This window comes from Alexandromys fortis, unplaced genomic scaffold (genome assembly GCF_014885135.2).
Source record: "Alexandromys fortis isolate MF-2015 unplaced genomic scaffold, M_Fortis_MF-2015_v1.1 scaffold_190, whole genome shotgun sequence".
Taxonomy (NCBI): Eukaryota; Metazoa; Chordata; class Mammalia; order Rodentia; family Cricetidae; genus Alexandromys; species Alexandromys fortis.
Window position 1 is genome coordinate 3,009,266 of NW_026068059.1, and position 22,067 is coordinate 3,031,332.

General features: G+C 47.8%; 1 protein-coding gene across 4 annotated transcripts; it reads right to left on the reverse strand.

Moving 5' to 3' along the window:
- Positions 1-9,668: 9,668 nt before the first annotated feature.
- Hinfp (histone H4 transcription factor) lies at positions 9,669-20,901 on the reverse strand. Of its 4 annotated transcripts, none has more exons than XM_050120106.1 (10): positions 20,774-20,901; positions 17,265-17,604; positions 14,307-14,536; positions 13,949-14,060; positions 13,615-13,767; positions 13,106-13,183; positions 12,903-13,023; positions 12,679-12,817; positions 12,480-12,604; positions 9,669-11,209 (listed from the first exon to the last, which is right to left on the reverse strand). In XM_050120106.1, the coding sequence occupies exons 2-10, from the start codon at positions 17,431-17,433 to the stop codon at positions 10,798-10,800; spliced, it is 1,539 nt and encodes a 512-aa protein (XP_049976063.1). In that variant the 5' UTR covers positions 17,434-17,604; positions 20,774-20,901; the 3' UTR covers positions 9,669-10,797. The 4 variants fall into 4 exon arrangements, with proteins under 4 accessions (XP_049976063.1, XP_049976064.1, XP_049976066.1 ...); XM_050120107.1 differs by lacking the exon at positions 20,774-20,901 and adding an exon at positions 20,277-20,764; XM_050120109.1 differs by lacking the exon at positions 20,774-20,901 and having other exon boundaries at positions 17,265-19,675.
- Between the last annotated feature and the right edge of the window lie 1,166 nt (positions 20,902-22,067).

A 22,067-nucleotide genomic window follows, 5' to 3' on the forward strand; every position in this document is an offset into this window, starting at 1 on the left:
CACACAGCTGGCCTGCAGGAAGAGGGCCTGCTTAGCTCCCGGCAGACCCTCCAGCCCTTGTTCAAAGCGCCATAGCTTTCCGATGCTGCCCCGCCTCCACTCCCCCTAACCCTGCCTCCTTTTCAGGGCAGATCCCCAACTGTCAGCACCCCTCTTCCCGCCGGGTCTTCTGCACCAGGCAGCACACTCCCAGGGCAGTGACACTCAGTCGCGACCTCTCCTCGGTCCTGGGCAGTTCCAGCCTGGCCTGGCCTTGCCTGCTCCTCCCTCCCCGCCGCGGCCTTAATCTCCTTATCCCGCAGACCGGCGAGGGCGGCCACCGGCTAGGAGGTCGGGGAAACTGAGCAGCACAGGCTGGGCCCGGGGAGGCTCTGGCCTTGGCTCCGCGCCCCCCTCTGCACGGACTGGCGCCACTCCTCGGCCGGCCTCCCCATCCCGCGCCGGTGACCGTGCGCCTCCGGACTGTCCCCAGACACAGTCACAGACCCCAGACCCTCCATGCCGACCTTCTGTCCCCCGCTCGCCTGGTCACCTTGACGCGCCTCCGGCTCGCGAGACGCAAAGATGCTCAGCAGAGATGCTCAACCGGGATGCTCGACCCGGATGCTCAGCGCCGCAGCGCGGGAGGTGGACACTCCCGGCTCTCCTCACCTGCCTCCGGTGCGGCACCGGCGCCCCGGCTCCCCTGTCCCGGTAGCCCGGGCCAGGGCGGGGCCAGGCCGGGGCGGGCAGTAGAGGAAGGCCGGGCTCAGGTCAGAAAGGATGACACGGTTGCAGAGGGTTGGTTGAGGTTTCGCCCTGACTTCACTTGGATGAATCCGCCCGGTCCTCGTAGTCTGGTCCCGAGCGCTTGTCCTCCGGAGCTAGTCGAGCAGCGACAGCGTTCTCTTCCAAGCTTCAGCTCGCCGCCGGTCCTGCTGCTCTTAAAGGGCCCGTGCCTCCCCACATCCGATGGATGGCAAGGATGGAGGTGTCGAGAGCAACGCCTGCAGCGCGGGGCCCAAAAGGGGAGCTTTTGTGAACCCAGGACTAAGAGTTAGCTACAAAAGGTCAACCCGAGGTCGCTAAGGGAAGGAGACTTGAAGTCACTCAGAGGAGCAGATCCTCAGGCAGTAGGGTGCAGAATTCATCATGCCCAGGGGGTTGGGAAGCTGTCCGTCTATCTGCACGCACAAACCCCTCATTGCTTATCTCTTCCAGTTCAGCTTTGGAGCTCAACCCCACCCAGTCCTAAACTACAAAGGACTTCGATGTTTAAGTCTGAGGGTGTAATTCTTGGGACTTTGAGACAGCCTTTCTCACATCTATTCGCATCTCCCCTCTCTAAGGGTCAAGACGATTCTAGTTATGAAGAGATCGGGAACAGTAGTTATGACAAAGCTTGCAGGCATCTCCAAGGTTAACTTGGGCCCCAGTCACAGCCTGCTTTGGCCATAAAAATCTTTATTCCACTAGCCAGATAGGTACAGGTCTTGGAGCCAGCATAGGCTGATCTGGGAGGCTCCAAGGCATGCACAGGACTCTCCGGACACTGTCTTGGACGTCTTTTTATACACATATGCCTTCTTTCTCTCAGCCTACAAGCTTGGACTCTGAGTCCTCAGAGTGCTTACACTGGCACCCCCCCCCTCCCACACCTACACACGCCTTATTTTGGCCCTTTTCCAAACAATTACTCTTGGCCCCTGCCTGCCCTATCCTCTGTGTCTTCCAGGGGTAAGTAGGTTAGCCAGTCAAGACACGTGACTTGAGCTTTTTAGTTCCCACCTGTCACACGGAGAGACAGATAGGCGGGAGGCTGCTTAGGCAGCTGTGACTGCCTAGGCTTCTACCGCAGCAGGAGAGAGGTTATTAGCAGTCAAACACCTCCCCCACCCCCACCCTAAGCCTTTCTGCAGCCTGGGAAACCAGCGACTCCTGCAGGGCACGTCCATGCCCCACCCTGTAACTAAGGTTCGAGGGGCTTTGGGATCCAGTGTTTCCCAACTTCCCTTCACTGCCTGACCCGCCTTTGGCCATTCCTCAGAATCCACCTTCCCATTTTCCAGATGGACCCTCCGTTCTTCTAGTGAATCACCAAAGGCCCATGAAAGACTCTCACATCCCCTGTGATTGCAGTGTGTGTGTCTGTGTGTGTGTGTGTGTGTGTTTGAGATAGGGTCTCATGTAGTGTGAATGTTCTCTGAGATAGGGTCTCACATAACTCAAGTTGTTACTGAGGCTGGCTTTGACCAGTCTCATTTACCACCCCTTGAAGGCAGTTATTACAAACCTATGTCACCAGGTCTAACAGCTGCATTTATTGAACAACTACTATAAACCAGACATTTTTTTTTTTTGAGACAGGGTTTCTCTGTAGCTTTGGAGCCTGTCCTGGAACTGGCTCTTGTAGACCAGGCTGGCCTCGAACTCACAGAGATCTGCCTGCCTCTGCCTCCAGAGTGCTAGGATTAAAGGTGTGCACCACCACGGCCTGGCTGCCAGACATTCTTCTTAATGTTATGCCCAGATCACAGGGTCCCCTCAAAAACACCACAGAGTTCACACACTTACATGTAAAAGCAAAGAGCCTTTATTCAAGCTCAAGTTTGGACTCTCTGTCTGTCTCACAGCAGTTGAGAGCAGACAGTGCCCGGCCCTATCAAGGTAGGCTTTTTTTTTTTTTATTATCACAGTAGAGGTTGGGTGAGAGGATTTTCAGGGTTCAGGACCCTGATAGGCTGACATGTGGGAGGTGATGTATGCTGTGAATATGTTATATTGCCATTGGTTAATAAAGAAGCTGCTTTTGGCCAATGGCTTAACAGAGTAAAGCCAGACTGAAAGAGATATAGAGAGTAGGCGGAGTCATGGAGAAGCCATGTAGCTGCCCGCAGGAAACAGACCTGAACCTAGCTGATAAGCCACAGCCATGTGGTGATACACAGATTAGTAGAAATGGGTTAATTTAAGATATAAGTTAGCCAAAAATACACTTAAACTATTGGCCAAACAATATTGCAATTAATACAGATTTTGTGTGATTGTTTCAGGAATCTGGGTGGCCAGGAAATGAATAAGTAGCCTCCAACAACATAGGGGGTCTTGACAAAAGGGGAATAGGTGAGTCCTGGGCTCAGGGACATCTGGCGACCTACTCTCCTCTTATATGATGGTTGGAATGTCAGGAACTTCCCTTTAGATGCTGGCCCTCCCTAGGAGGTGTCAGCTTATGACTTTTTCTGGAACCTGGTACTGCCTGCCAGTAAACCAAGAAGAGAAACTCAGGCCTACTTTTTAGCTGGTCTATATCAAGCCTGCCATGGCAGCTGTGTGGCCTGGGCTCCACACTTGGTACATCTTACTATCTCTCTGAGCCAAGGTTTTTGTTTTGTTTTGTTGAGACAGGGTCTCACTATGTAGCTTTGGCTGGACTGGCACTTGCTATACACACCAGGCTGTCCTGGAACACCCTAAGTGGACCAGGCTGACCTTGAACTTCTAGGGATCTGAGCAAGTACGGGGCAGGTCTTACAACCTTCCTTTGGTGAAAAGAAACAGAAATAGGAAGGTTAAACAATAAGGCTGAGTGCCGGGCGATGGTGGAGCACGCCTTTAATCCAGCACTTGGGAGGCAGAGGCAGGCAGATCTCTGTGAGTTCGAGACCAGCCTGGTCTACAGAGCTAGTTCCAGGACAGGCTCCAAAGCCACAGAGAAACCCTGTCTCGAAAAACAAAAACAAAACAAAACAAAAAAAAATATGGCTGAGGGACAGGCATAGCAAATCCAAAGGACAGGCTTAGAATCCAAAGTCCCTGCTTTTGCCCACTCTGTCAATTGGTCATCTCAGAATCTTTTTTTTTTAATATTTATTTATTTATTATGTATACAATATTCTTTCTACGTGTATGCCTACAGGCCAGAAGAGGGAACCAGACCTCATTATAGATGGTTGTGAGCCACCATGTGGTTGCTGGGAATTGAACTCAGGACCTTTGGAAGAGCAGGCAATGCTCTTAACCACTGAGCCATCTCTCCAGCCCCATCTCAGAATCTTATTCCCAAATGGACATCAGAAACCCAAGTCCAAGCTGGTCTTGAACTCACTGTTTAGCCCAGGATGCCTTGATCTTCTGATCTTGCCTCTACCTCCCAAGTATAAGGGTTATATCAGGGCTGGTGATGGAAGGGCCTTGGAGCCTCCTGGACAAGTACACTACCAACTGAACTCTACCATCTTCAGCCCCCTTCCTGATTGTATATTATCCTTTTTTCATATCTAAATTAGTGAATACATAATATTTGCCATATTTAAATTTTTAAGTTGTGCTTATTATTGTGGTGTGAGTGTAAGCATGTTCCCAGGGAGCTCATGGAAAAGTCAGAGGACAACTTTTAGGAGTAACTTTTCTCCATGGTGAGTTCCAAGGATCAGAGCAGATACGCAGGTCACAGCAAGCCCTTTTACCCATGGTGCCATCTCACTGGCCCACTATTCCCACACACTTGTATAATGTATAATGATCTTACAAGAGACACTGTGAATAAGGCAACTCTTAGAAAATAAAGTATTTAACTGGGGCTTGCTTACAGTTTCAGAGGCTTAGTCCATTATCATCATGGCAGAGAGCACAGGGGCAGGCAGGTGTGGTGCTGGAGAAGTAGCCAAGAAAGACATCCTGATCCTCAGGAGACAGAGACAGAGACAGAGAGACAGAGAGAGACAGACCGAGAGAGAGAGAGAGAGAGAGAGAGAAGACACTGGGCTCAGTGTGAGCTTTTTGACATCTCCACACCCACTCCAACAAGGCCACACCTCCCAGTCTCCTTCTTAAATAATGCCACTCACTGGTGACTAAGCATTCAAACATATTAGCCTATGAGGGTTGTTCTCACTGAAACCACCGCACCAGAGTAATGGCATATATTGTCTCCTCATTTATTTATCATTTCTTTTTGTTGGGCATATTCAATCTACTAGCTTTTTTGAAATATCTAATTACTGTCACCCAAAGTTAGTCTACTGAGTTATAATGCATCAGAAATAACATTCCCCTGGGCGGAGGGCACCATTCAGTAGTTCAATCCCTAACAACACACACAAAAAAGTTATGTCTTTCACTATTGCATCCTGTACCTGTTGACCATCCTCTCTCCACCGCCACCACCCCAACCCCACTGGCTTTTCCTCTTAAGTAGATTCTCCATCTGTAAACTTCATCAGGATCACAAACACAGCATAGCTGGTTAGGCAGGGAGTCACGCATCTGTAGTCCTGGCACTAAGATGCTGCGGAAGATCCCAAGTTCAAGGACAGCCTTTTGATTTTCAATAATAGACTATCATTTGTATTTCTTTTTTAATATTTTATTTATTATATACACAGTGTTCTGCCTCCATGTATGCCTGCAGGCCAGAAGAGGGTACAGACCTCATCACAGATGGTTGTGAGCCACCATGTGGTTACTGGGAATTGAACTCAGGACCTCTGGAATAGCAGTCAGTGTTCTTAACCTCTGAGCCATCTCTCCAGCCCCTAGACCATATCTTTTTATCCTTCAGGTCAAGCTGTCCATAGTTCAGGATCATTTACTTTCCCCAGAATAACCCCCTACTTCTTGGCAAAAGAGAAGCCACACATATTGCATATGTGTTATGAACAGGTACAGAGAAAAACTATTATACTAGTTTGCCTTTCTCCCCATGTTCCTAGACTTTGTATGTAGAAAAATGTACCCAACCAATAGCCATTTCTGAGCTGAGACACGCGGGATCCCAGCATTAGGGAGGTAGAAGCAGGAGGATCAGGAGTTCAAGGTCACCCTTACTTCACAGTGAATTTGAAGCCAGCCGTAGTCAAAAGCAGGGTTGGCAAGATGGCTCAGGTGGTAAAGGCACTTGCCACCAAGCCTGACACCTGCGTTTGAACTCCAGAACACAAATGAAAGAACTGACTCCCACAAATTCAGATTGTTCCCTGATCTCCATATGTATGCTGTAGTTAGTGTACACGTACACATACATGCACATACACACATAGACAACATCTAAAACAAAATAAAAACAAAAAAATTCAAATTTCCTTTTCTTTTTTCTAAAATTTATTTATTATGTGTTCAACATTCTGCTTCCCACACACCAGAAGAGGGCGCCAGATCTCATTACAGATGATTGTGAACCATCAAGTGGTTGCTGAGAATTGAACTCAGGACCTTTGGAAGAGCAGTCAGTGCTCTTAACCTCTGAGCCATCTCTCCAGCCCCCCCCCCCTTTTTTTTTGAGACAGGGTTTCTCTGTAGCTTTGGAGCCTTTCCTGAAACTAGCTCTTGTAGACAAGGCTGGCTTTGAACTTGAGATCTGCCTGCCCCTGCCTCTCAAGTGTTGGGATTAAAGGCGAGTGCCACCACTGATCTGCTAACAAAAAAACTTTCTTTAGAATGTAACTAGATCTTTGCACCTCCTTCTGGTGTTAGAATCATCTTTCAGCACTGCAGACAGGAAAACCAAGACTCAGAAACATGAGGTTCCACTGTGAGGGGACACATCCAGCCTGATGATGAACCCAGCTTCAGATCCAGGGCTTAGGGACCCCATTGTTTCTACCATGTCAAATTTATGTCCAAGTATCACTTTCCTGTCTTTAGTTTTCTTAGACAGGGTCTCACTGTGCACCCCAAGCTTGACTTGAAGTTGTGACCCTGCCTAAGCCTCCCAGATCTTAGATTTACAGATGAATACAGCCATGCCATTCCCATTTTATTTTTATTTATTCTTAGACAGGGTTTCATGTAGTCATGTAGCCCAGGCTAACCTCAGACTTGCTACATAGTCAAGGATAACCTTGAAACTATAATCTTCCCACCACCACCACCTCAACGCTGGTATTACAGTGATGGACTCCTACACCCCGTTTCATGGGAGTGCTGGGGTCAAACCCAAGGCTTTGTGACTGCTATACAAACCCTATACCAACTCCTCCCTCTTCTCAGAGACAATCCACCTTCCCCTATTATGCTTTCATTCTAGGATATAAACCTTTCTAACTTGGCGGAGATCCACTACTGTAAGTCTTCCCCATTTGGAAGACCCTCCCAGAAAATAAACTCCTAGATAGACCTTGTAACTTACTAACAGTGGTCGATGGACTTTAGTGTACACCTCAAATCCTCCAGAGGGTATAAGACTGAGTCCAGGGTTCCATTCCCAGGGTTTCTGAATTAATGTCTAGAGTGGGTCTTTGCTTAGTGTAGACCTCACCACCCTTAGAATAAAGCCATATACCAAGAGTTTCCCTATCAGAATGGATCCTCCCCACTTCCCCAGATACATATCTGCCTATTCCCTAGGATTTATTTATTTATTTATTTATTTATCCTCTCTACACCCACCACACCCCCAATCAAGCAGTTTGCTTCCAGAGCAAGAGTTGATAATTCTCATCTCAGCTTAGGGCTAGACGTTATTCTAACCAAAACATTGCTCTGGACAAGGATTTGTGAGAGCGGTTGGTAAGATGGTAGAGAGTGGTGGGGTCCAGCAGGATCCAGAAAGGACTTAACCTGGAGACTCGGGAACCGGTCCAGCTCTGTCTCCACTACCCAGATTCTTTGTCCTCTGCGTCTGCTCTTGCCCACCGACTGGTTCAGCTCAAGACTTTTAAACTTGTCAAGGAGGGCACCCTTGCCGGGCGATGGTGGCACACGCCTTTAATCCCAGCACTCGGGAGGCAGAGGCAGGCGGATGTCTGTGAGTACCAGCCTGGTCTACAAGAGCTAGTTCCAGGACAGGCTCCAAAGCCACAGAGAAACCCTGTCTCGAAAAACTAAAAAAAAAAAAAAGGAGAGCACCCTCTGCTGGCTACTTGGGGAGGTGCTACTCAGAACAGAAAGTGGGGGCGGCTAAAAAGGAGGCTTCCTTCCTCCCTTCCAGCAACAAAGTTAATCTTCTCTTTCTTGGCTCCCTAACAGGCAGGGAAGTGGTGGCCATGAAGGGGTGCCTGATGTTACCTTTCTTAAACTCTGACACGACAATCTTCAGAGACAAGGTCTTGCTTTTAAAGAGAGTATCTTGTCCCTGTTCTCCTGTTCCCCTCCACCACAGGCCCAGAAAACAGCTGAGCCAGCGGACATGGCCTGAAACCTCTAAAAAATGAGCAAAAATAAATCCTTTTTGCCTTGTATACCTTGTGGGTTGTTTGTCATAGCAACAAAGACTAATATACAATATTTTGTTTGTTTTGTTCTTGAGACAGGGCTTCTCTGTGTAACAGCCCTGGCTGTCCTGGAATTAGCTCTTATAGACCAAGCTGGCCTTGAACTCACAGAGATCTGCCTGCCTCTGCCTCCCCAGTGCTGGAAGGCATGCACCACCCCCTGGCATTAATTTTTTTTAAAGACTATCTATTTAGTGTTTTGCATGCATGTACACCTGCAGGCCAGAAGAGGGTGCCACATCTCATTACAGATGGTTGAGCTACCATGTGGTTTCTGGGACTTGAACTCAGGACCTCCAGAACAGCCAATGCTCTTAACCACTGAGCCATCTCTCCAGCCCTGATCTTTATTAATTTGCGTGTATGGGTGTTTTGTCTGCATGTTTGTCTGTGCACCACATGCACATTTGGTGCTCAGAGGTCAGAAGAGGGGTCAGAAGAGGGTATCAGGCAGACCTTTAACTGGAGTTGTAAGATGGTTATGAGACACCTGTGTGGCTGCTCAGACTTGAACCTGCACCCTCTGGAAGAGCAGCCAGTGTTCTTTACCACTGAGCCATTTCTCCGGATATATATGCATATATATGTTCCTATTAGTTTCATTTTCTGTTGTTGTGACAAAACATCCTGCTAAAAACGCCTTAGGGGACAAAGGGATTATTTGGCTCATAATTCCAAGTTACAGGCCAAGCATTTCAGGAAGTTGGGGTAGCAGGAACTTGACACACATCCAGTCAAGAGCAGAGAATGAATGCACACGTGCCCACCAGTGCTCAGGACTGGGAGAAAATGAAGAGCATCAGTACATGCTTGCCCTACATGAGGATCTGAGTCCAGGTCCCCAGCATTCACATAAAAACTATAAACAGGATTGGCATGTCAGTAACCTAGTACTGGCACAGAGAAAGAGACAGGCAAATTCCCAGAGCTCACTGGAATTTGAGACTCTGAAACTGTCTCAAAAATAAAGCAGACATCAGCTGACACCGATCTCTAGCCCCCACACACGCTCACACAACTGCAGACCATGTACCTGCTCACATACAGGCTACACAGCCTTTTGTTTGTTTTTTAGGACAGGGTTTCTCTGTGCAGCCCTGGCTACCCTGGAACTCACTCCGTAGACCAGGTTGACCTTGAACACAGAGACCCTCCTCCCTATGCCTTCTGAGTGCTGGGATTAAAGGCATGTGCCATCCTGTCCAGCCAACTTAAAAAAAAACAAATTCTTATTTTGAGGACTTCCAGCTTCTCTAAGGATCCAATGAAAGGCGTTGGAGAGACGGCTAAGCAGGTGAGAGCACTGACTGCTCTTGCAAAGACTCAGATCCAGTTCCCAGCACCCACAGGGCAGTTCCCAGCTGTCTGTAATTTAGTTCCAGAGGACCTTTTGACCGCCATGGGCACACCTGTGATACACTTGCATCCATGCAGGCAAAACACTCATACACATAAAAGTAAATGAACATATATGTGTAATATTCATAAGAACTTTTTTAATCCAATGAAAATAGATCCACTCTCTAGGAAAATGTAGACACAGTTTTCTAGCTTGACTCCTGGCTCCTGAGTACTTGGCAGTCTCTGGGTGACCTCCCAACCTACCTCTACTTCAGAGCCTTTGCAGTTCCAGAATCCCAGCCTGCCCTAGAGGCACAGGGTTCTAACTAGGACTAAGGGTGCAGTCCCAGGGCCATTCATATCCATTCTGTAATGCTGCTAGCATTATACCATGGACAAGTACTGGGCCTCCAACCACAAAGCTGGTAGAGCTCTGGAAGCAATGGACAAACTCCAAACGGGTACATGAGAGTTAAAGAAACCACCCTGGTCTCTAAAGGGGTAAGCCTAGTTATTCAGCCCCACTTCTAGACAACTATATCTGTTACCTAGGAAACTGCCACCAAATTTGAGAAATAAGTAACAGCCCAAGTGGTTTTTTATTACCAAAAACAACTGTCATACATACAGTCTCCAATCCTGCCCCTTAAGATAATCACCAGTGTTCCTGGAATGTAAAAGGAAACCTTGAGAGAAATGACACCTGGTTCTCAACACGTAACTTAACTTTTCTTGGGGGAGGGGGGGTGGCAGTTTCGAGACAGGGTTTTTCTGTAGCTTTGGAGCCTATCTACCTGTCCTGGAACTCACTCTGCAGACCAGGCTGGCCTTGAACTCACAGAGATCCACCTGCCTCTGGGAGTAAAGGTGTGCGCCACCACCACCTGGCCTCTCAAGGCGTAATTTATAGTGAGGAAATGGCTCTCAGAAGGAACAGTCGCTCATCATCCCTGGGCCAATGGACCCCTAAAGACAGGAACCGATGTGAACTAAACATTTACTCACTGCATCTAGCACGACTAATGAGAACACACATGTAGAATTTCTTCAATGAATCCTACTCCTCAGGTTCCCCACAAACAACAGTGTGGAGAGGGGAGGGGAGGAATTACTCAGAGTCCACAGAATGACGCTGCCTGAGTCAGACTGGAACATACTATTCTCAGCACCACTTCTAAAGGCATCCAAAAACAAAGGCTGCCCACCAGGGGCAATGCTGGCTGGCTCAAACTCCAAGGTCTAAAGAAGGTCAGGCTCAGCAGCCTCACACCATCTGGACCTCCGGCTTCTCAGGTACTCCTTGAAGCTTTTCCATCTCTCTCGAGGGTAGCTCAGAGACTGGAGGGGGCTCTCCTGGGGCTTCAGACAGCACATAGTAGACAATTTCTCGCTGGCCTTGGCTGTCTGTCTGACCATCCATATGGACAGCAGAACTGGAGTTGTCCTGAGAAGCTGAGATGGCTGTCCCCTCAGCCCTATCTTCCTCTTCCATCTCTTCCACAGGTCCTGCCCCCCCCAGTACTGTTTCTAGAACAATGCCCTGCAGGCTGCTTTCATTCAGTGCCACTCCCGGATCTGATCCTTCTTGGAGCTGCTGGAGGAGCTGCTGTGTGAGCTCCACACTCTCATAGCGAACCAGCTGCAGTCGCATGTAGCCATCTTCATGCTCCTTGTACCTGGAGAAGAAGGCAGCAGAGCAGCAGAGGATGAGGAAATGGCCTGGAGACAGAGGGTGACGATACAGATACACTAGCTGGAAGAAGTCTCAGGATTCCATGGGACAGAACTGAAGATTAAGAAAAGGGTCAGAGGAGAGGACTCAAAATGAGAAACTTAGTGCAGAAGCCCAACCCAGTAGAGACTGACTGACTCTGTAGTAGGTAGAGTGTCAAAGTTTATGAGGCCATGAAGCTCACAGGCAGGACCCTTAGCCTTTAATTCTTGCTCTGGCTGCAGGACTTCTGGCATTACTTGTTGAATCTGAAACCAAGCTTTCATTAGAAAACCCACAGCCTTGCTGGGCGGTGGTGGCACACACATTTAATCCGAGCCTCGGAGGCAGAGGCAGGTGGGTATCTGCGAGTTCAAGGCCAGCCTGGTGTACAAGAGCTAGTTCCAGGACAGCTAGGTCTGTAACAGAGAAACCTTATCTCAAAAAAAAAAAAAAAAAAAGAAAGAAAAGAGAACGAAAGAAAAGAAAAATCAGTCTTGAATGGTGGCACACACCTGTAATCTCACTAGAAGCAGAGATAGGTGGATCTCTGTGAGTTCAAGGCTACCCTGGTCTCCACAGCAAGCTTTAGGCCAGTCAGGGCTATATGGAGATCTGGTCTCAAAAACAAACAAGAGCTAAGTGTGGTGGCGCACACCTTTAATCTCAGCACCAGGAGGCAGAGGCAGGAGGATCTCAGGGAGTACAAGGCCAACCTGATGTACAAAGGGAGTTCCAGGACAGGGACAAAATAAAATAAAATAATAATAAAACCCCCCAAAATAATCTTTGCTCTCCCATTATTGTTAAGGTTGAGCCTAAACATAGACGGTAGGCATCAAAATACCATAAAATTCAAAGTTGTTAAAAGTCTGTCATTGTTGGGCGGTGTTGGGCACACACCTTTAATCCCAGCACCCAGGAGGCAGAAGTAGGCGGATATCCACGAGTTCAAAGCTAGCATAGTCTAGCTATGAACAGAGGAGTTCCAGGACAGTCAGAGCTACATAAAGAGACCCTATCAAGACAGACAGAGTCTGTCGTATGACTCAGGGTGTAAATACTTGCCATGCATGCCTGATGAACTGAGTTCAGCATTTGGAACCCACACAAAGGTAGGAGAGAAACAATTCCACAAGTTGTGTCCCAACATTTACAGGAGCACGGCACCCCCCAAATACACACAGCAATAAACAAAAACAAGGAAAGTATCGTGGGGAAAGATTTATACATACCGAAAACGAGGGTGTCCCGATGGCCACTTGAACTGGTGCTTCTTGCGAAGGTGCACAGTGAGGTTGTTGCCACGTGTGAAGCATTTGTCACAGACATGACATTTGTACCTTGGCTCTGAGTCTCCCTGATGAGGAAGAAAAGGCAATGAAGTCAGCTCTCCACTCACACGCCTGAGAAGCCTCCCCACCTGGCACTTACTTCATGAACTTTGCGGTGATGGGACTTGATGGAGCTGAGAGAGCGAGCACTGAAGCTGCAGTTCTCGAACTCACACCTGTAGGCTGACTCCTTGCTGTGGGTATCCAGGTGCTTCCGGAGGTCAATCAAATTCTTGCAACTGCCAGGAGAAATCAGGAGAGGGTTGAAGAGCAGAGAGAACCCTGAAACCTGAGCCCTGGATTTTGACCCCCAGGTCACCTCACCTGTAGTCACAACAATCACATTTAAAGGGCCGGTCGTCACTGTGTCGAAAGCGCATGTGATTTCGGAGGGAGGAAGGCAATGGGCAGGTCATGTCACACAAAGGGCATTTATAGTGATTCACTGAGGAGCAGAGAAGAAGCTATGACCTGTGGACTCAGGACCTCAAAGGAAGGGCAGGGAGGCTTGGGTGCAGGCCACTCACCATGATTCCGCATGTGGTCACGCAACAGCCTCTCTGTGGCAAACCTCTTAGAACAGTGAGAGCACTGGAAACGCTGCTCTGGGGTGGAGCGGACAAAACAAAGGACGACTGATGAGAACAGTGAGGGGCAGAGGAGGGGGAGCCATCCCAGACAGAAGGGAGCCACCCAAGGGTCAAAGGGAAGCTACGGGTGGGATTTGGAATCCAGACCTGAGTTAGAAGCCCAGCTTTACCACTTACTAGCTGTATGATCTCAGGTAAGTGATTTAACCTCTCTGAGCCTCAGTTTCCTCATCTGTAAAAAGGGGAATAAGAAGCCTACCTCATGGGGCTGTTGTGAGGATTCCTGAGATAACAAACCTAAGTGCTAACCAATGTCTAAGAGAGGTCTAGGAGGTGTCTGGTCCCAAAAGGAGAAGAGGGCCAGGGCACAGATCTCCCAGCAGCACCTCCCCTGGGAATATACTCTCGTCTTTAAGTAAGATAGCCCACGAGCTCCAGTTGCTTACGATCCAGCGAGGTCTGGCGACGGATGTGATCTAAGAACTTGGTGTTGTTGGCAAACATGCCCCCACAGGTGGGACAGGCCACCACCTTCTCCTGGGTATGGCTGCGGAGGTGTTCTCGAAGTTTGCAGCGGTCTTTGAAGGTACAGGTACAGTCTGGGAAGGAAGATTTGATCATGTTCTATCCCTCAATCCCCTTCCCCAACTTGGCTCTGGTACCCCCAAGTTTCATCAGCCAGCAGCCTTTGTCTTGTAGGATGGTCCCATCCCTGGCTCCTCTAGACCCTTAACACCTCCAGAGTTTAAAGCAGAGGTCAGAGAAGATGGGTGGCCCTACCTTTCCAGCCACACAGCACCACATGGTTGTCCTTGCTGACAGCTTGGTATTCACAGCACAGGCTGTGCGCATCCACGTGCCGATAGAACCACTCGGGATTGTCGAAGGTACTCTGTGCCAGGGCAACTTGGGGTGAGGACTCACAGTGGTTAGAGGGACTCTCACCCATGTCAAAAGGGGGCTTTTAGCTCTCTCCCTAATCACCGTCTGGGAACGGGAAAGTTTTAAGATAAAGGTGTTACACAAGAATAGAGGGGAGATGCTAGTAGGAGTCTCTGAAATATGAGGCACCCCGGAAAGCTCTTGAGTTCAGATCCCCAGCTTCCTTCCACCCCTATTTCTAGCACTGTCTGCTGACCTCGCAATGTTCCCATAGACACAGGAAATGGTCAGGGATGTCAGGGATGACGTTCCGGCTCTGGAAGTCCAGGATGCAGGGGCTGAGGTCAGCTTGGCTTTGCAAGGCTTGCAGCCCCCACTGTTTCAGCTTGGTGTGATAGCAGTGGAAGTAGACATGGCGAATGAGGTCAGCAGAATTGTCCAGAGAGCAAAAGCCACACTCCTGCCACAAGCAGGAGAATTCTTCTTCTGCAAAAAGGGGTTTAGAAGGAACGGTCTGATGCTTTCCAAGGCTCAATCACTTTCCATCTGAGACATTAAGCAGGACTCTGACCAAATTACCAGTTCATTCAGTATGTAACAGTGTTCAGTGACTTTCAACTGAATCAGGTATGGAGTCCCAGTCCTTGTCCTCACAAGGCTTTCAGTCGGAGATTTAGTAAACACACCTACAAAACTACAACTAACAGCAAAGGATATGGGGTAAGGTATGTGGCAGCAGACAAGGATTACAGGGCTAGGCATGCTGGCTCTGATCTATAAGGCCAGTGCTCAAGAGGGGTTGGCTGGTGAACTGTCATGATTTCCATGCCAACCAGGGCTAGAGAGTAAGACCCTGCCACAAACCAAGTGTGAAACAGAAGTGACAATGCAGACTGATGTTAGAGAGTCCCTGCATTAAAAGTGAATGTAAAAGAGAGGTGTAGTCTAGGCTGAGGTTAAAAGCGTGTACAAGACCCAGGGGAGTCAGAGACCCAGGAAGAACAAGTTAGGATCCCGTAGCAAATGTACAGCCTCTGCTCAGTTTCTCATAGTCCAAGGAAGATTGGGCCTCCCAACACTGGTTTTCCAGTTCTCCTTTCCCTTCTAATCTTTTTACTTCAAGGCCCATTATCTCAACTTTCTTCCTATCTCTCCAGCATCTCTAACTAAGCACCACATTCTCAATGCTTGACAGGAATCTGCTTATTTTGAAAAGCTGAAACTCAGAAAGTAAAACCAGCCCTTAATTTCTCTTTTGTGTATTATTTGACTTTGGAAACAGGTTTGGTATATAACTATGATGATCCCAGAATCTCAGAAAGATCAGGACTTCAAGTTCAGCCTTAGCTACATAACAAGTTTAAGGTCAATCAGGGCTAGTTGAGACTCTATCAAAGAAAGGGAAAAAGAGCAAACAGAATGAGAGAAGCATTCTGACTGAGTACACTGAATAAAGCTGTTCAATTATTCTCTTAGTTTGTGATGTGCAGTTATGGTATAAATTGCTCCAAAACCTGTGTGATAGCTCATGCTAGAAATCCCAGCATTTGGGAGGACTTTGGTGGTATGAAGCTAGACTGAATTACTGAGATCTGTCTCAGAAGTGAACAGGGGCAGAGGATGGCTCGAGTGTTAAGGGTACTTGTTGCGTTTGCAGAGGACCTGATTTTGGTTCTCATATGTTGGCTTACAACTGTAACTCTAGTTCAAAGGAATTCAACATCCTCATCTGATCTCTGTAGGCACTAGGCATACTCATGGTATACATACATATATGAAGGTAAAACATTTAGACACAAGGGCTGGAGGGGCAGTGGTTAAGAGCACTGCCAGCTCTTCCAAAGATCCTGAGTTCAATTCCCAGCAACCACATGGTGGTTCACAACCATCTGTAATGAGATCTGGTGCTCTCTTCTGGCCTGCAGGCATGCATGCAGGCAGACCACTGTATATTTAATAAATTAAGTAAGTTTTAAAATAAAAATTAAAAAAATTTAGACAGATAAAACAAAATAAATATTACAAATAATTAAGTTAATAAAAAGGAAAGGTGGACGGTGGTGGTTTATGTCTTTAATCCCAGCACTTGGGAGGCAGAGGCAGGCAAATCTCTATGAATATGAATTAGAGGCTAGCGTGATCTACAGAATAAGGTCCAAGACAAAAATAATAACAAAAAAAAAAAAAAGGAAGGGGAGGTTGGACATGGTGACACACACCTTTAATCCCAGTACTTGGGAAGCACAGGTGGCCGGACACCTTTAAGTTCAACACTAAGATCATGGTCTACATAGTGAATTTCATGCCAGCAAAGAATACACAGAGTCACTGTCTTAAAAAAATTGAGAGTGCACTCGGGAGGCAGAGGCAGACGGATCTCTGTGAATTTGAGGCCAGCCTGGTCTACAAGAGCTAGTTCTAAGATAGCCAGGGCTATTATACAGAGAATCCCTGCCTCAACAAAGAAAGATGGTTCACCAGGTAAAGGCACTTACTGCCAAGCCTACTAATCTGAGTTTGATCCTCAGAACCCACATAGTAGAAGAAAAGGATAGACTCTCACAAGTTGTCCTCTGACCTCTAAACATATGCTATGGTGTGTTCACATATTACATACATACACAAAATAAACAAATAAATGTGTTTCCTCTCCCCCCCAAAAAAAAGTTTAAGGGAAGAGGTCCAGCAAGGTAAGGTTCAGCAGGTCAGGCAATGGTAGCACATGCCTTTAATTTCAGCAATTAGGAGGCAGAGGCAGGTAAATGATCTCTGTGAGTTCGAGGCCAGCCTAGTCTACAGAGCAAGTTCCAGGATAGGCTCCAAAACTACATAGAGAAACCTTGTCTCAAAAAACAAACAAACAAACAAAAAAAAAACAGCTTTCCACTAACAACAACAACAACAAAAAAAAAAAGATAGTTTAGCAGGTAAAGGAGCAAGTGTCAAGCCTGCTGACATGGACCTATGACAGTGGAAGAAAACAATTGACTCCTACAAGATGCCCTATGCTCTCCATATTTGATATGCATGTGTCCCCCCATGACAAATTGCTTCTAATGGTGATCATCCTTTACATTTTCACTGACTGAATTCTCAAGATATGGCGACTTCATAATGTTTTTATGAACGAATCTAAAGCACTGTTTCCCGAGCCGCCCTCTTTCTCTAGGAGTCTGACTTCCCACCTGCACTGAGCTCTTTCCTGTTCCCTTACCAAGTGGGTCCTCTTCTTCCTCCTCCTTGGAGCCATGCACGTGTTCCTGCAGGTGCTGAGTGACATGCTTGAAGAACTCCTCCATGGCCGAACATACAAAGGAGCAGGACCCCCATTCACACTGGAGCCCCAGGTTCTCTTTCCGGGGACCTTTTCCAGGAGGTGACATGGCCTTTATCTTAGAGCAAGGAGAAGAAATCCAGAGCTGTAAGATTGTAGTCCGGTGCTGCTGGAGGCAAATGGCAGCCTGCTGAGAGTCAGCGGTATTCTTCAGTATCCTGTGCTCTTCTCAGTAAGGAGGGACCAGCAGTTTCTCAAGCCCTGGAGGCTGTCTGCTTTCCTGGGAAGAGACAATACTGAGCACATGACAAACACTAAGCTAAACATTTTAACATTTTCATAAATAGCTTCAGAGCATATACCCATGGGAGATAAGCAATACTCAGTTTCAAAGAGAGGCCTATCACCTACGAGCTGTCTGGTTTTGCTAGAAATAGGAATAACAAAACTTTTTGTTCTGAATTTCACACTTACTATACGTCAAATACAATACTATTTATTTTTTTAAACACTTTATTTATTTTATGTATGAGTGTGCTATCTGCATGTACACCTTTAATCCAGAAGAGGGCATAAGATCCCATTGGAGAGAGCTATGAGCCACTTGATGTGGTTGCTTGAAACTGAACTCAGGACCTCTGGAAGAACAATCAGTGCTCTTAACCACTGAGCTATCACTCCAGCCCTAAATACAATACTATTTTGTATTTTGGTAGGGCTTGAGATGGCTCAGCGGTTAAGAGCCCTGACTCTCTTCCAGAGGACCTGGGATAGATTCCTAGCACCCATGTGGCTGCTCACAACATCTGTAATTCTAGTTCCAGGTGCTGCAACACTCTCTTTTGTCCTTCTATGGCATTGCTGGCATGTGATGCAGGCATCTGTGTAGGTAAAACACAAAACACATTAAATTATTAAAAATAAATCTTGAGGGCCTGGAGAGATGGCTCAGTGGTTAAGAATATTGGCTGCTCTTCCAGAAGACCCAAGGGTTCAATTCCCAGCATCCTCATGGCTGGTCACAGGTGTCTGAAACTCCAGTTCCAAGAGATCCACACATACATGCAAGTAGGATATTGTGTAGGAAATAAGAGTAAATAAGTTTAAAAAAAAACACTATTTTAATGTTGTTTTGAGTATTTGATACTGAAGATTGAATCTAGAACCTTACACATGGTATTTTGGGACAGGGTTTTCCCTAAGTGGACCAGGCTCGCCTTAAACTCATCTGTAGCCTAAAGTGCTGCAATCCTTCTGAATCAGACTCTCAAGTAGCTGGGATTACAGGTTTATCTCACTAGACCCTGCCATAATAAGCAGTATGTGTGTAGAGGGGCAACCTGCATGGTTCCTCAGGAATCAAACCTCTGAGGGTTTTGTTTGTTTGCTGTTGAGGGCCTGGAGCTCACCAAGTAGGATAGACTGGCTGACCAGTGAGCTCCAAGGATCCTACTGTGTCCATTTCCCAGAGGCAGGATTACAGGGACTCACTGACCTTTTTACAGGATAGGGTCTCTCTATATCTCGTGCCTCGGGCTGTCCAGAAACTCACCATGTAGATGAGGCTGACCCTGATTCGCCTGCCTCTGTCTCCTAAATACTGGGATTAAATGCCTGCGCCACCACTACCAGCTACTGAACTTTTTAAAACGTGGGCTCTGGAGATCAAACCCAGGGCCTCCTGATGTTTGTGAAGCAAGCACTTTACTGACTTCCTCTCCAGTCTCATATTAAGCATTTTATTTGCATCATGTAATTGTTGACACTACCCTATGAGGTAGGCACTATTAAACCTAATGGAAAACCTGAAGCTGACAAAGATGAACTGATTTATCCAAGGCCACGTAATGATGGTAGGTCAGGTTAGGCTGAGCCCGAAGCTCATAGTTTTACTCCATACAGCCCACATGGACCCAGAAGCTTTCCACTCCTTACTAGAGTAGGTCATTGTATCTCTTGCCAGACTTTGGATGCCATACAAACTGACTTTGCTTTGCCTGCCCAATGCTTGACCCCATCACTCCTTTAATATTAAAATGAAGATTCCAGCTGGCCTTTGCTTTTAATCTCAACACTCGCAAGGCAGAGGCAGGCAGATCGTTGTGAGTTCGAGGCCAGCCTGGTCTACAAGAGCTAGTTCCAGGACAGGAACCAAAGCTACAGAGAAACCTTGTCTTGAAAAACCAAGGCTGATCTGCAGAACAGGAGACAGCTCAGTGAAGCCTTGGGGTGGCGGTACACCGTTTATCTCAGTATTTGGGAGGCAGAGGCAGATCTCAGTGAGTTTGAGGCCAGCCTGGTCAACAAAGCAAGTTCCAGGACAGCCAAAACTACACAGAAAAACTGTGTCTCAAAAAAAAAAAAAAAAAAAAAAANAAAAACACAAAACAGAGAGGGCTCAGTGGGGGGGGGATGCATGTTACAGTAGCCTGATAACCTGAGTTTGACCCCAAGAACCCATATAGAAGTGGAAAGAATCGACTCCATAAAGTTGTACTCCACCTTAGCATATGTGTGCCCATCATAATACACACACACACACACACACACACACACACACATGCACCCTAATGTTCTTTAAAGACGGTGGTGGGGTTTGGGGTGGTGGTGCTGGCCTTTGAGACGGGATCTCTTTAGAGTTTCAGGTCAGCCAGAGCTACAAAGACTGTCTCAAACAAAGAAAGCTACCACGTACTATACATAATGTATATGGTTATGTTTGTGGGGAGAGAGGTTCAGACAAATGGAGAAGGAAAATGGAACCAAACTCCTTAGTTTTGACCTTAAATTACTTAACCCATGAAAGCCTAACACATTACTAGGGCTCAATAAGGGTTAACTACACGTATCGCATCCTTGTTTCTGAGCTGACTGGCGGGGGGGGGGGGTACCGGGGAGGTACCCACGGGGGTACCCACCCAACCCGCAGGAACCATACCTAACGTTTCTTACATTTCATCGGTAGTCACAGTACGAAACCATCCCGTCAACAAGACAGTGCATAGTGTCGCTCGGCACCAATGAACTCCGAGCCGTAATCTAGCAAAAGAAAGGCCCAGGTCCTCAGCAAGGACTCAGGGACGAGGAGCTGACGGCTGAACACGATAACCAAAACAAAGCGCGCCGACGAGGGCGATCAGGACACGGTAGGCAGGCCTCCGGGGAAGGCTCCCCTAGGCGGTGAGGCGGGGTTAAGCTTCAGCGGACGGCTAGAACTCCGGGGAGGAAGGAGACGGTCCCGGAGCGCCCAGCCTGGAGGACTTCTCGGAAACCCCGGCGCCAAGCGTGGCGCTGACCGAGTCCAGCCGCAGCGACCCCTCGACCGTGAGAGCGGAGGTCGAGGCCCGGTTCGGACGCCTCGCCAAGCCGCTCCAGGAAGCCGGGCCTCCGGCAGACGCCAGAGAGCCGCCCCGGACGCCAAGCCACCGAACCGGCGAACCCCTACTCACCTGCCAGCGCCGCCGGGCTGCCCGCGCCCCACCCACCTTACACCATATACCCGGAGACGTTTGCGAGACGACCAGCGACAGCCAATCGCCGCTTTCGAGTCGGCCGACAGCCAATGGCCGCTGCGTCGAACGGAACCCGTGCGCACCAAAACACGGAAGAGGCGGGAACGGCAGGGAAGAGGGCTCCGTGTCTCAAGGGGTAGCGTGAGGGACGACCGGATGTGAAAAAAAGTAGCGTCACCCGCCAAGGGGGTTGGGGGTTTTGTCTAGGCTGAGCACAGGCGGGAAGCTTTGAGACTTGAATGCCCTCTACTGTGCAGACTCCGCGCCTACAACCATGTACTGGGCTTGAGCCTCAATTGGGCTCGGTGCCTTCTTCCTGTCTGTAATTTAGTTAGCTGATTGGGTGGTGGATGAGTCTACATTGGGATCCTAGCTCCGTCTTTGGTTTTCTTGGTCTTCTCTGTTCCTCGTTACCCAGGCTGACCTTGAACTCACAGAATTCTCCTGTGTTTGCAAATCCTAGCGGTGTTAAAGGCGCGCAGGCCTATGCGTTTGCCCAATGACCTTAACCTTTGGATCCGTCTGTTCTACCACCGCATGGTGAGATTATAGATTTTGCCAGCTCACCATATTTATCTGGTGCTGGGGATTCAATCGAGGATTTCTGCTTGTTAGACAAGCTTTACGAACAGCCACACACCCAGCCCTGAATACTTTTTTAAACACACGATCACGCATATTTCATTTATCTTCGCTCTCATTCTAGCCTGTGAAGGATAGCCATCCCGGATTTCCACACTCACTCAGTATGTCCGACTGTGCTCTCAACAAGGCTTCCTCCACAGAGCTCAGTGAAGACATCTTTAAGGAAACCAGATCTGACCAAGTCACCACCGTGTGAAAATAAATACTCAGACATTGACAGGTCCCAAACAGAACTCCAACATCTGGGCCCTGCCTACAACAAGTCGTATCTTGAGCCTTCTACCTCATTTTCTGCATCTCAGCCACAAATTTCAGTTTCCCTAACAGACAGTAGCTGCTTTTACTTCAGAGGATTTGCACTTGTTTTTCCCTGAGTGAAAGTCTCCCTTCCCCTTCCAATTATGTAACTGAATTTCTACCCATTCTTGGGTTTTCAATGGTGAGGGTTCCTTCTCCAAGAATTGACTCCTTGTTATGGTATAGTATATTTGTGTGCTTTAATACTTGGTTGTCTCCTTATTATGGTTATTATATTTGTGTATTTATTACTCTGCATTTTATACAGTGAGGAAGAACAGTTGTGTAT

Coding starts and splice junctions, on each gene's coding strand:
- Hinfp (XM_050120106.1), bottom strand. CDS start 17,433: ATGTCACCTCCTGGAAAAGGTCCCCGGAAAGAGAACCTGGGGCTCCAG. Junction 14,537..17,264: donor GGAAGAAGAGGACCCACTTG/GTAAGGGAACAG, acceptor CCCTTTTTGCAG/AAGAAGAATTCTCCTGCTTG. Junction 13,024..13,105: donor TGACCACATGCGGAATCATG/GTGAGTGGCCTG, acceptor TCTGCTCCTCAG/TGAATCACTATAAATGCCCT.